General features: G+C 48.1%; 1 protein-coding gene across 1 annotated transcript; it reads right to left on the reverse strand.

Moving 5' to 3' along the window:
- Nucleotides 1-4,111: 4,111 nt before the first annotated feature.
- Nucleotides 4,112-5,538, reverse strand: LOC109757065 (probable aquaporin PIP2-6). Its single transcript, XM_020315887.4, has 2 exons — nucleotides 4,639-5,538; nucleotides 4,112-4,531 (listed from the first exon to the last, which is right to left on the reverse strand). The coding sequence occupies exons 1-2, from the start codon at nucleotides 5,371-5,373 to the stop codon at nucleotides 4,412-4,414; spliced, it is 855 nt and encodes a 284-aa protein (XP_020171476.1). The 5' UTR covers nucleotides 5,374-5,538; the 3' UTR covers nucleotides 4,112-4,411.
- Between the last annotated feature and the right edge of the window lie 9,358 nt (nucleotides 5,539-14,896).

The raw sequence follows: 14,896 nt of genomic DNA on the forward strand, positions 1-14,896 counted from the left end.
CCATCATTTATCTTCCTCTATGTTTTTGTTCTGTCACGGACCCACGGTGTATCTGCTGAAAGAGGCCTCACGCCCTGTTATGTATTACCTCCGTCCCAAAAATGTGTTTGATACATTCATATCTAGATAAATCTAAGACAACTAATTGAGATGAAGAGAGTATTGGTTTGCTGCGGTTGAACGGTTTCATTAGTCGTCTGATGCCTGTAAAATGTTGTGAAATTTCGTGTGCTTCGGTGAGACTTACTATTCTTTTCAGTGAGTGTTCCAAAAAGACGTTGGGAGCATTGAACAATAGACTGTCAGGCTGCACCCTTGCCTCTTCCTTTGAGAGCACTCAACCTGTTCATGTCCCAATAATCGATATGATGTATACCCGTTGCCTTATTCCTTTCGAAACTGCTCCACACACGATAAACTTTGAATGATTTGTGCACGCTTAGAGAATCCACCGGCCGTTGCTCGGCTGTGAACAAGATTGCTCCACTGGATTTAATCGTCGGCTGCAAATCGTCCAAATAGTGTCGTCTGAATAGCACTGCTCTATTTCTTTTTCATACTCCTATTTTTTTATGAATAATCATTACACATATGATTAAGCGGATGATAAGATATCACATTATCTCACTTTCATGAATGTTTTAAGTTTATCTGCTTGTCTGCTGATAAATTAGTAAATAGCACATGTTGCATAAAATTTCCAAAGAAACAATCGGAGTTTGTGTTGACATTTTAGCAGCATATTTGGCATGTAGACTTTTCGGTTTTTCACGTGAAGCATTTAATATTTTTGGAACAGTGCTACAAGATGTCGTTTTTCTGTGTGGATGATGTTCATGGCTAATTTTCTTCTTGAGGGAAAGCACATGACTAAATTGAATAGTAAGTATACATATTTTTTTAATGGAACATCTGTAGCACAGTCAGCCCATGTAGATTGGCTCTTCCGTATATGCCGCCTTCTGACGGCTGGATTTCCTTTCAATAGAACAGAACACCTTTGAGGAAACTATGCGATTTTGCGACTATATGTCAAAAATTTATTGTATATTTTGTTTTTTAAAAGTTAAACATGTCTACATTTGATCAATTTAGTTCTTCATGTAGTATACTTTATATTTTATTTATTTAGTATTCTAGATTTTTTTTCAAGGAACCAGTATTTTGGATGTTGATAATTTACAATTTCATAATTGTTTAAACATAAACATGCTGGACTTTTGAAAAACCAAAGGACCCTCATAAGTGCCACACGTGTGGCACGAACACATGGCAACTTTGAACGTTTTTTATGGCAAGTTTATTAGCGCGAGGATGACAATTTTAGCTGTCAAGCATGACAATTTTCTTTTTAGATGACAAGTTTTAGTTTTTTAGTTTACTTTTTCTTTTCGGATGGCAACTAAAACGTCATGGTCGGATTGCTTCGTGCCTTACGTGTGTCATTTATCATTTAGGAAAACAAAACAAAACACTACATTATAAAAACCGAGGGAATATTCTGAATTACTATACGGTCCAGAATTTATTGCTTCCATTCTACCGCCCTACGCTGTCGCGCACCCCGGTCAGGCCTCGCGTACAAACATGTACGCTCACGTAGCCAGCCAGGCCGCATGGTAGGGGTGGTAGGGGAATGTATCCAGTGCACCCGCACTTGTGGTGCTACCGGTGCACCGGATGCCATAAAATATTTTAAAAAAACTAAAAAAAAATTCTAGCATGTTAACCCAACATCAATGTATGATGTCATAAAGTTTCGTACATAAATTTAAAATATTTTTTGAGATACAAGAATGACAAATTTGACATCAGTGTGATAATGGGCCGAATCTAAAGCCCAAGTTATGTTATATACTATTCAAGGTTGAATTTGTCAATTTTTTTTTATGTAATGTTTCGAATTTTGACTTAAAATTTTGCGACAACCTACATTGATGTTGTTTGAGTGTGCTATCTTTTTTCAGAATTTTTGAACATTTTAAAATCACAATGTGAGATCGGTGCACCAGTAGCACCACAAGCTCCGGTGCACCAGATATTTTCCCGGGATGGTAGAGCCTTTGTACAATTCCAAGCAACACAGCACAGCACAGTGACGAACGCCGTTCATGCTTTCCTCCCACGGTCCCACCATGCCTCGGCTCAGCAGCTTGCCCTCAAACAGTTCGCATCCATCGGGACGGAGCAGTCTGCCCCCATGTTTTCAACCAAAAGCAGTACCTCATCAATCGGCGGATCAGTGCAGACGATCAATTTTCACGTAAAACGGAAGTAAATAAGGAGGCTTTGTGGGCGTTTGAACCGCCACGCACGCGTTCGACAAGCCGGCGCGACATAAAAACCCTCCCGCCCGAAAACTCTCCTGCGCGAAGCGGTTGCCGTACATTCATACTGGTCATCGCCCCTCCTGAGCGGATATGACGGACCGGCATTGAAGTGGTCAGAGCAATGCTAACGGACGAGCGGGCGGTGTCGCTTCAATGCAAACATGGCAACGAAGAGGCATACTCCGGTCGCCGCATTGAAGCGGCATCCAGTCCCTTCGCATGGTCGCCAAGCCTATTTAGGCAATAATGACAACGTCCACATTGCACCACTCTTCGATCCTCTCCGCTCTTCTTTGTTGTGGCACCGACGACACCACCGTCGCCACACCATGCCCAAGTAGTAGTTCTCCCAGCCGGCTCCAGATCGTGGCGCCGTCGCCGTCGCTCTCCGGGACTGTCTTCCTCAAGATTCCTACGACAAGGAGGAGATCGTCATCTCTTTCGATGACGATGAGGATTAGGCACCGTCGTAGTTACCACGCCTCACTCTCATAGGCCTCGGCCATAGATGAGAAGTTCCTCCGGCAGATCGTGCTGCTGACGGAGCAGTCGCTTCAAGAACGTGGTCCGGCGCCGCTCTTGGCGCTGCCAGCATGCATGAAGGAGGAGCCGCACTTCCCGCCACGCAAGCGCATCAAGAAGGAGTCGGCTTCCTCTCTTCCGTGTTAAGGCCAAGCCCACCCACCCCGTCCCCGCCCCCCTGCATCCGCCGCGTCCAAATCAGGCGCCGCGTGAAGGAGGAGCTGCCCTCGTCGCTGCACAGCCGTTACCCCCGGGTCGAAGGGTCGGCGTCGCCGCTGATTGGCACGACAAGGTCGTCAAGGAGTTGTCATTGACGACCGCGAAGGCACGCTAGCGCATCTTCCAATACCTTGGTGGCTGCGGTGGCTCCTCGTTGTCGCGGGCCATCGTGTCGACCGAGAATAGGGTGGCGAGGTAGGGGGCGCGGCAGGAACGGTGCCAAAGCGTTTGCCAAGTCGGACGGGCGCCGATCAGGGTCCATGACGACCACGACCTGGCGGAGGCCTGGGCCCGCGACCGATCCGTCACCGCCATGACGCCGCCGCCGCATCGACAATAGCTCACCAAGATCGATGAGAAGTAGTCCTGGCCATCTCCGGCCCGGCCCTGTCGGCCCTAAAATCCAGGGCCTAGGCCCGATGGGCTTGCCTGTGGGCCGGGCTCGGGCCTGCGTTTTGAGCCCAACAGCAGGGCATGGCCGGGCTTGGGCTTGGCATATTGGCATTTTAAGAAAGAGGCCTGGACCACGGCCCTAAGGCTTTTAAGGGCTTTTTACCAAATGGGCCGGGCTTGGGCTTGAAAAGTAAGCCCGATGGTAGGGCCTGGGCCTCAGTTTTCTGCCGTGGGCTTTTTTAGGCCCGGCCGGCCCATGGCCAGGTATAATGAGAAGTGATCGCCAAGTGACACCATGTCCGCCGGCAAGGGCAAGGCTGCGGTGGATATGGGTGTGGATAAGCGTGAGCCACCGGGCGGAGACAAAGCCTGGTGGTCTGGTGGAACTCTGGACACATCAACCACCTTCAGTTATGACCCACGGAGCATGCATGCACGCACTGTGGTGTTTGTTGATTAGGACACCAATAACACGCCACCTCTCTTAATCAATCCCAGGAAACAATCATGAGCACTCCAAGCCACCAGAAGGCGCGCATGATTAAAGAAATCACGCACGCAGGATAGAGAAACATGATTACATGGCAGAGAAAGACAAGGATAGCCAGCAGGGTCGCTAGCACCATTCAATCAAACACGCATGCACCTCACAATAAATTAACCCATGTTCCAAATTGCAGCAGTTGTCACTCACAGCGGTTTTACATTACAGGTTCATCATCCATCAACACCAACACTAACGGTAACTAATATAATTCGACAACATTAACGGTGACAGGGAGTAATAATTGAAGGGTGCAAACGCGACCCACGAATCACGCATGCTGGCCTTTCTCTCACTCACATGCATGCACAGACACTGAACGACGAGGCCGGATGGACACGCTAGCTTGTGTGGCTGGCTAGCGCGGTGGGTGACGGTTGCATTAAATTATTGGCCGGCCGGCTCAGTTGCTCCGGCTGCTCCGGAAGGAGCCGAGCGCCTTGATGGCCGCCGCCCGGAGGATGTACTGGTGGTACGCCGCCGCCGCCAGCGCTCCCACGAACGGGCCGACCCAGAAGATCCACTGCATGTCATGTTCAAAGCATGCCAAGTTAGTTAGCTTCTTCTTCTTCTTGCAAGATCAGGTAGAAGAAGAAAACGTAAGGTAGAGAGAGGAAGAAGCTTAATTACGTGGTTGTCCCATGCGGCCTTCTTGTTGTAGATGACGGCGGCGCCGAGGCTCCTGGCGGGGTTGATGCCGGTGCCGGTGATGGGGATGGTGGCGAGGTGCACCATGAAGACCGCGAACCCGATGGGGAGCGGCGCCAGCACGGGGACGTGCGAGTCGCGGGCGCTGCGCTTGGGGTCGGTGGCGGAGAAGACGGTGTAGACGAGCACGAAGGTGCCGACGATCTCCGCCCCCAGCGCGGTGCCGCGGGAGAAGCCGGAGGCCACCATGTTGGCGCCGCCGCCGTTGGCCTGGTACGCGTCCTTCATGATGCCCTTGACGATGCCGGCGCCCACGATGCCGCCCGCGCACTGCGCCACGATGTACATCACCGCGCGTAGCAGCGACACCTTGCGCGCCAGGAGGAGCCCGAAGGTGACGGCCGGGTTGATGTGGCCGCCCGAGATGCCGGCGGTGCAGTAGACGAGGACGAAGATCATGCCGCCGAAGGCCCAGGCGATGCCGAGCACGCCGACGCCGCCGCACGGGTCGGCCGCCGACTGCACCTTGTAGCCGATGACGGTGGCGACGGTGATGTAGAGGAAGAGCAGCGTGGCGACGAACTCGGCGATGATGGCCCGGTAGAAGGACCACATCCGGAGCTCCCCCATGTCGAAGAGCGGCGCCGGCGGCGGGTCGGAGTAGTCCTTGTGCGCCGGCGCGGCGTGCTCCGGCTCCTCGCTCACCTCCTTGGCCATGGCTCCTCTCTCTCTGTCTCTCTCTCTCTTCTCTGATGGATGGATGGATGGGGGTGGTGGAGGTGGAGTGTGATGAGTGAGTGTGAGGACAGGACAGGACAGGGCTGGGCTGGTTTTATTGATGGAGCTGCGGTGCGGCGCTGTCTTCAATGGCAAAAGGCTACTGTAATAAAAGTGTAAGAAAAAAGCTGTATGTTATGTAAATGTAGTGCTGGTTGTTGTGCATCGGTGTCGAGACAGCCGTGCTTGCTTCCGGTTCCAGCTGTCCCGTTTCGGTTGCTTAACTTGTCTACTATAGAATGGATGGATAATGGGAGTCACGGATAAGCTAGTTTATTGTGAACTGATTTAGTGATTGCAACACAAATTAAGTGTTCGAGAATATGCTTTGGTCGGGGACATGACAAGAGAAGATGGCGCTGGCTTTGCGGTTGTGGGAGGGTGGGTGAATCATTAGGGTTTTAGTTGGAGTCGGGCATATCATTGGGGTTTCCAGCCTTACAATCGAAGTTGTTGTCATTATCACCAAATGCTTACCCTTTAATATGCCGCCTCTCACTCTATCAATCAAGGGTCACAAACAAGTCTCGATGAACTCTTTTTCTTGTAAATTACTAGAGAATTATGACGTCCCATGCAAAAATTTCACGTATCAAATTATTGCATGGACATCGATCTCATCTCGGCCACCTTTCCGAGGGTGCAATGCAACTAGGGCTACCTAGACGATGCAGCAATGATTCTGCCACCTCCCCTATCCCGGCTAGGATCACGGATGGGATTCCTTGTTCCGGTAGGTAGGTACCGGTAACATCATCACACACACACACACAGGAGCGAGACACCGTGGACCAGGCGTACAGCGAGGCCATGTGAGCCAGCCAGCCGGCCAGCGACGGGAGTCGAGTCGGAGCCGGAGCGGGCGGATATGATCGTGGCTGGGCTGGACCCGCCCACGCCCGCGCCTGCGCGGAGGAGTGGGGGAGTGGGCGCGGCTGCATGCAGATGCAGTGCAGCACGGCGGTACGAACGGCAGCACATGTGCCGCCGCGCTGCCGTGGTCCGGTGGCGCACGCAAGTAGTAAAAGTGTAAAGCACGCCGGAGCTCGGTCAGATCCACGGCCGCTGCTCCCCGGTGAAAACTTTTATCCAACTTTTTTTTTTTGAAAGTGGACTTTTATCCAACTTTGGCGCGCAGGTTCTTGCGTGAACGCCGGGAGGATGGGAGGAAGGAGAGGCGTGCACGGCGGAGGATAAGTACAGGCTGCCAGGGAGGTGCGGCCGGGATCGATCCAGATGGGCCGGACCGGCGGCGGCAGACAGGGCGGGTGAGTCGGGGCTGGCGCGCTCGTCTTGTCTGTCGCCTTTACAACCGGCCCAGCGGCGCGAGCAACGGCTACTGCTGGAGGCCGGAGCGTGATCCGTCGTCCCGGCGGTCCCGCGCGCATCCAAGGCCAGCCGTTTTGGATCTTTGCGGACACGAGGACGTCCCGCCCAGGCTGTTCGAGAAATTTCGCCGCCGAGGCTTTCTTCGGCGGGAGAGAAGCATGAACGGCCACATTTCGTCCTTGTGCAAGTGCAACTTTCCGTTGAGGTTGCAGGCCATGCCAGCCTGACAGCCGATCCGGGCCTGGTGGACAGTGTCCTGTACACTACTTGTGCCGTGCTGCTTCGAGTTGTATCAAGGCTCCACCACACCCTGCCACGCGGCCTTGCTGGCTGGCCACGCGGTGTATCCTGTAGGTGTTCTTTCTTTTCGATTGAAAATAAATCCAGCCGTCAGAAGGCCGCGTATAGCCGTATACGACGGGCAGGGGCGGATGTACGTACATGGGCTGACTGCAGCGCACACGCATCAGGGGCCCATTTTTTCATTTTACGGCTATACTTTACTGCTCATTATACGTACAATTTTTAGTCATGCATGCACTTCACGTTCACTCTATAAACTAGTCGTCTGCGTCAACCACACACAAAAATGACATCTTGTAGCATTGCTCCAGTTTCTGTAAGAACAACTCCAACAGTTCCTCGAGAAATCTTCCCCTAAAGTTGGCTTTTCAAGTTAGGGCAAGTTTCTAAAAACAACTTTTGTCAGTTTCACAAATCTTCTTCATTTAAAAGCATTTTTATTTTACTTTTAATCAAACAAAAAATGTTAGGACCCACCGGTCAGTAGCACTGGCGGCCTTGCAGTGGCCACCATAGAGGCTGCGGTGGGCGTTGGCGGCGGCGTGCACACGTGAGGCAGCGGCGACGTGCGCGGGCGGTGGCAGGGGTGCGGCCGTGTGCTCGGGTGAGGCGATGGCAGGGCACCTGCGAGGTGGCCAAGGGTGCGGTATCGTGCGTGTGCGAGGCGACGAAGGGCGGCGACAAGGGTGCCCTTGCGGCGGCGGCAGGCCCATGACAACGGGTGGAGGTGGAGTGCGTGGGCGGCGTTCCGAGCATGGAGGTTGATGGAACTTCAGCCCGCCAAAAAGTTACGGAAAGGTCATCTTTCCGTAAATCGGAAGAAAGAAGACACCTTTTTTTACAGGATCCTCTAATGATAAAGCCACTTTAACGGGAATTGTTAGAGAGATTTTTTGTCCTAACTTTCTATAAACGGTGGTTGTTTTAAAGTTAATCAAACTGTTTGAGTTGCTCTAAATGCTCCACGCGAAAAAAACAAACGCCCTGTATGCAAAATGTATGGCCAAAAAGTCAACACAAACTTTGGATTTTCTGGAAATTTTAATGCAACGCGTGCTATTAATGAATTTGTCAGCGGACAAGAGGATAAACATAAATTGTTCTTGAAAGCGAGATACTCATTTGTGCAATGAGTATTTATCATGTCGATTATTGGGCCATGGACAGGTTGAGTGCTCTCGAAGAAACTTGTCCACCATGTACATCTATCCATTGTAGTATAATGATAGGAGGCAGCCTGTCAATCTATTATTTTCAATGCTCCCAAGATCCTTTTGGAACACTCACTCACTAGAAAAGGGTCTGTTTGGACCACATGGATTTTCACATCATTTTTCGGGAGCATTGCACTGCACGCTAATGAAACAGGTCAATCCCGGCAAACAAAAGGGAAAAACATCCTACGTACATTTAAACAGGGTGTGAGGCCTTTTTTCTTTTATTAATACAGTACAGACGTAAGTGATCATATATGCGCACATATACTTATTCTTATGAACGCATACACAGCTGAGAAAACCACTGTCTCAGCCCAAACGTACATGCAGAACAAACGGAAGATTATACGGACCGATACGTGGTGGCCGTGGTATGAATACGCAACCCGAGCGAGAGGAGAGCGAAAGCAAATCAGGGCCATATTCTGCGGTGTCACCTCGATTGCACGAACAAGAGAGCAAGTCCCCGGGAAATACCCAATGGTTTCTGCGAAATCTCACTAGTCATCCACACCGGCCTATTAGTATAGTCTGTCCTCTCGTTTTGTATTTTAACGTTCTCTGCAGCAGCAGTTCTTGTATTTGATTTCTTCAGACCTGTTCCACATGCTGTCCCACACTCATTTACCCAGCTACTTACTCCCCAACTGTCCCTGACGTTCATCACAGTGCAAAAGCGCGTCTAGCTACATCTTTGGGGCCCACATCTTTGTGGTGTTGCTTTTTGATAAAGGTTTGTCTGGAATGCTAATTACGGCGATGTCCATCACCCAAATTATGTATTTATTTTTCTGTACCGATTAAAATAGTCATCATCCTTGCGACTTGGGAGATTTGATTATGCAGAGATGATCATTGTTCATGGCCACGCAGGACACATACATATTTTACCTCGCTTCACTTACCTACCACACGAGAGCAGAGCACACTTCCCCCCAACCCACCAGCGCATCACTCTGCTCCAGTAAGAACCTTCATTTTGTCTTCCTCTTCCTGAGACACAGAGCGGCGGCTGTTTGCTTGACTTGGGAGGAGGACTCAGTTCAGAATATGGGATGGACTGAATACGTGCTGTAGCTTACCCTCCACAATGCCACCGACGCTTGAATTAAAGGATGACCAACCAACAATTAGAATTTACTGTCCTTCCCTTTTTTTTTACTGCTAACGAACTAACCACTGGGCGATTATCCACTAGTAGAAAACAGGGCTTAGGTCACAGGGCAGTTTTCACATTAGCCCCGGTTCAGTCACGAACTAGTTTGTTTTTAGCAAGGAAATTAATAGAACTAGTTTGTTTTTTTAGTTAAAGCAATTATTCCCGCATCGACGTCGACGATGCCTATCCCGCATCCTCGTCGTCGACTCGGCGGAGGAGGCCGGCTTGATCAGAGGGGCCATGTCTGGGACTGGGCTCCGCCGGGCTGGTTTTGGGAGGTGCTACCTTCCGGTGGGCGTAGGTTGGTGAGGAACCAGCCCGTCGTTGACCCGATCCTTGTTTGGTGGCGCTCGCGTGGGCCAGTGACGGTGCCGAGGCTTCCGGACACCGCGGAGGTGGTACGTCACCGTGTCAGCGAGGAGGACCAGCACGTCCGTCGCTACATGGTCGCGTTGGAGGGCAGGTTCGACAATACCTGGCAGGTTCTTCAGGGATCTCACTGGAGCTATGATCCTGTGATGGTTCCGTCCCTTTGGGTGTCCACCGCCCGCGCCGATACCCGTCGGGCGCTACTGTTCTAGTTGTACTAGCGATGCTATATGTATGATAGTATTCGAGGTGTATTAGTGATAATATTCGACGATGTACGGACGCATGGAGATGATGTAGTTTTGCTTATAATTGAATGCATCCTAATTTGAATACTACTTTATTTTGTGATTTGATTTTGCTTATTGAATGCTCAAAGTGGAAAACTACCCCGATCCTACTTTGAATGCTAAAATTGGAGAGCACTATGATTAGTTGATAGCTTATAGGGTTTTTGTTTTCGCAGAAATCTAGGAGCCCCCGGCCCCTCCATCATCCCCGTCGTCGTCCCCGTCACCGCCCCCTCCGACATCGAGGTGAGACCAGCCAAATCCTCTTTTAGAAAGATAATTAAACGATATTTCGGGTTGACTGTAAGTCTGTCGAGTCTCCACCATATATGAGAGGACGAAGAATCCCGACTGTTGTCGTGGGGGTAGCTTCTCCTTCGTTTCCGTGTGCTAGACAATTTGGTGTAATGCACTCGAGAACGAAAGGAGGAGCTACCATCACCGACGGTCGCAAATGTCAGAGAGGAATCAGTGAGGGAGAGTTCCACCATATATATATGAGAGGATGAAGAATCCCGACTGTTGTCGTGGGGGTCGCTTCTCCTTTGTTCCCGTGTGCTAGACATTTTGGTGTAATGCACACGGGGACAAAGAGAGGAGCGACCATCACCAACGGTCGAATGTATACACCACGTGAGCTGAGAGTTTTCAAGAAAAGACTCGACAAACCGATAGTCAACCCGTGATGAATAATAATGATCTAACTTAGGTTTTTTAGTACATATATTTAATTATAGATGTTTAATATTTGAATTATGAACATAGGAAATGTCGTACTCGGACGACGAAAGTCTCCCGGGGGAGTGCGACTGGTGCCACGACGACCGAGGTCAGTGCGACAGGCCTCACCTGGACGAAGATCGGCGCTTCAGTATTAAGCTGGAGGAGACCTTCGATGTTGAAACGGTACGCAACGACGACAAGTGTTATTTTTTCGTAATTAAGCACGACTTCAACTATTTCAACGTGTACTTTTCATCTTTTACAATTCGGCTAGCTTATCCCATGCCATGCAAGACGCTACGTCTTGGAGAGGATGGGTTTTGAAGACCATGAAAGTATGGAAACAAAGAAAATTCACCTAAGGACTCATCATGATATAGATTTTGAAGTAAAGCTGTATAATTCTGAGAGCGTAACCCATTTTGGTTGCAAAAATTGGGAAGCATTTTGCAAGATGTATGGTTTTGATGAGGGTATGCTTGTCACCATGGATCTTGGTGATCCTGACATCGAGCAAGACAATATGGACATTTGGGTCCTTGTTGATACGCCTCCAATTCTACCGCTATGTGAGTTTCTCAAACATAGTTATTAGCTAATTTATATTGTTCATTTCAAAATAGTTGACAACTTATTTTCATTGACAGCTTATTTTGATTGTTCAAACAATGTGCGGAACATGGTAGACAGAACCTACTACACCGATGGCTCTGAGTTAACTTATAAGGAGAAAACTCATCTGGTCGGATTTTGTACTGATATTGAGAATTACAATATCTACAATCAAACTCCTCAACATTATGGTCAATACGTGCCACTAGTGCACGTGTTGAACTACGGTAACTACTATGGAGATACCCTGGTAAGATTTCTTACTATTACGACATCCGTGCATATTTTGCATAGTTCTAAAACTAGTACATCATTGCTAACTATGAAGTTATTACTATGTTTTTCAACAGATAATCCCAAAGGATTGTGTGCCTCATTTGATGTATCAGAATGGTAGGCTTGATGTTTTGAATATACAACCAGGTCATCCTACGAATCTCAACTGTCCATACTGGATTTCTAAAAGAAGTGGAGACATGCAAATCAAAGAATGGAAAAAATGTATGGACAGTCACAAGGAGGTTCTTGGAAGCAAAAGGAAGCGAGGCGCAAGAATTGGAGACAGGATGATCTCCATTCTCCATAATGGAGAGTCAGGGTCTATATTATTTTATGCTATTTTACCTTAAAGAGGGTATTTCGGTCCTACCTAATACTGATGATCATGTGCTAAGAACAATTAAGTAGGGTTGGTTCGATGACTGTGAGGATGATGATCGTATGACTTGTTATTAATAACGAGTAGAAGTTGTATGATGATGATTAGTAGGACTTATTATTATATATGATGATGCATGATGCGCGCATGAAGAGTTATTATATATCAGCGGGTGAAATGAACATGGATTGGATTGAAGTGAAGGCAACATGCATGTGGTGCGTGTCGAAAGTAGTACAATCCAAACTTGATCAAGTTAGGATTAGTATTACTTTTGACATGCACCACATGTTGCCTTCACTTCAATCTAAGCCATGTTTAGGCATAGCAGTACGTAGCGTTGGTAAACCAAGCACGGAGATATAAGAGAGGACACTTCTCTCTAATAGCTACCTAATAACAACCTAAATTAACCCCCCAAAACCCCCTAACCCCCCCCCTTCAAAACAAAAAACAAAAACTCCAGCCCCTGAAATGCTGACACGTGGATGCCTATTGGTCCCGGTTGGTGTCACCAACCGGGACCAAAGGCCCTCCGTCCTGGGCTGGCCGCAGCGGCCACGTGGAGGACCTTCTGTCTCGGTTCGTGTAAGAACCGGGACTAAAGGCCAAGGGCATTAGTAACGACCTTTTAGTCCCGGTTCACAAACCGGGACAGAAGGCCCTCACGAACCGGGACAATAGGCCCTTTTTCTACTAGTGATCTTAGACTAATGTCTGTTTGTGATTACATTGCATGCAAACATGACTTGTAAAAAAAGTTATGTTTTAACTACTATGAATGTCCCAGAAATACTACTTTTTTAAATCTATAATTTTTAACATTTTTCCCGTTCATGTAGCAAACCATACAAAAAACATTTGTTTCCTCATGTTATTAATTTTTTGTCATGTTAACACAACATAATCATATCTCCTTACCATGAGGCCGTGCAGATTGCTTCCTCATGTAATTACATTATTTCTAAGGTATGTGTCCCGTCTTTTTAATAGTTTCTTTTTGCCTAATATAAGCATGTGATCAAGGATTTCCGAAATCTTAAACGGAGGAAGAAGTCACGCGTCTTTTTAACAACAGTTATGATGTCTATCTCCTCTGACAAGGGCATTGGCGTGCAAAAAGTTTTACCTGTGCAAACACCACAGCATTTAAAATCCAAGCACGGGAAAACGCGTCCGGAAACTGCACTGGATCCTGTACTGTCCTGTTCTTAGGCTCTTACAGCACTGTTCTGAAGATGTATATGCCGCTTTCCACATCTAAATGTACAACGTATAGACAGAGCTGCTACTTTAGCTACACATCACGGTGCACTTACTGACGAAGAGGATACCAGGGACATATGTCCCCATAGACCAAAAGTTCGCCTCCGCAAGTCCCCATCAGTCTTTTGCCCTGGAAAAACCGCGAGCGGTTCCCTGAAGTACGCATGCAGGTCGCTGGCCTTTCATTTTCTGGAGGAAACTTCGAGAGCTGAGTGGACGTCGAGGTCATCTGCATCGCAGACTCAAAACCGAAGATTAAGATACTCGGCCCACCAAACAAGATGATAACGGCAGTCGCTAGCCAGCGTTTCCAGCTTTGCGCGTCACGTAAGTAATTCTATTTATTTATTTTTTCCTCAGAAGTTCTATTTATTTTTCAAGGAATGTCACGTAAATTATTCAGTTTGAGAGGACTTGGCTGCTCGGTTACATGTGTGGAGATAGATGTTATACAGAGGCCGGATGTTGTTCAACATGCTTTGTATCTGCTTAATGTTGTATTTTAAGTTAATATAAAATACAACATTGAGAGTACTGCAGCAACATTAATGCTACATATTTATTTTTCACAACGCAAGTCTCAACCTCATCGGATCGCAGGGTCGCTAGCAAGACAAGCTAGCTCGTAGTTTTGTCTATCAGAGTACTGCATGCAGCAACCTACCTGCTCCCACTTAAGATACAACATGAAGTTAACGCAACCACTGTATATAAGTGAAACACTACACTTGCATCTCTGCTTGTCACTGACTGCATGTAAAGTTTTAGTCCAGCAAGGCGCTGGACCGGTTGGACCGGACAGGCTAGCAACGGGACCCAATCGTGAGGCGTCAGATTGGAACATGGGATAAGCCAAACAAACAGCGACGCACCTCGGCATCTCGACCGGCATCTTATTTCATCCGTCTGTTTCATGCCTAGTTTAAAAAACCGGCCGGACTGGCGGTCGAACTGGGAAAAAACGGAACCGGCAGCCTCAGCGGGTTTTTAACCTAATAAGACCGTTCTGCAATCAGACCGGAGAAAACCGGTTGAACCGGCCGGTTTTCTAGAGTGAATAAACCGGGCCATTGAACCGGGAAAAACCAAAAATGTTTAAATAGAAATAGGGAGAAGTGGAATTCGATCCCAGGTCATGTGAGAAGTATGCGGGGCCATTATTTCCATGTAATGGACAACAAAGTAGCACATATTTACTCAACATATATTATTTTATTGCTTAAAAAACCGACAATCGAACCGGCGGTCCGACCGGCAAAAACCTGAACCGACAACCTTTCTGGTTCGATTTTTGGTTCTGTTTTTTAAACTATGGTTTCATGCTTATATATCTCTTGAGTGTTCTTCAGTATCACTTCAACGAACAGTAAGCCCACATGAATGAATGTGTTCACAAGTGTACAAGTGCGCGTGCGCAGGTTCGGAAATGCATATAAGACTTGAAATTCCTCCAGCCATAAGCTTTCGTAGAATGGCAATAGTATACAAGAATTTCAGAATATGCATCATCACAAAGTAAATGCATCCATCTCAAAAA

This window comes from Aegilops tauschii, chromosome 2 (assembly GCF_002575655.3).
Source record: "Aegilops tauschii subsp. strangulata cultivar AL8/78 chromosome 2, Aet v6.0, whole genome shotgun sequence".
In the NCBI taxonomy this organism is placed as follows: Eukaryota; Viridiplantae; Streptophyta; class Magnoliopsida; order Poales; family Poaceae; genus Aegilops; species Aegilops tauschii.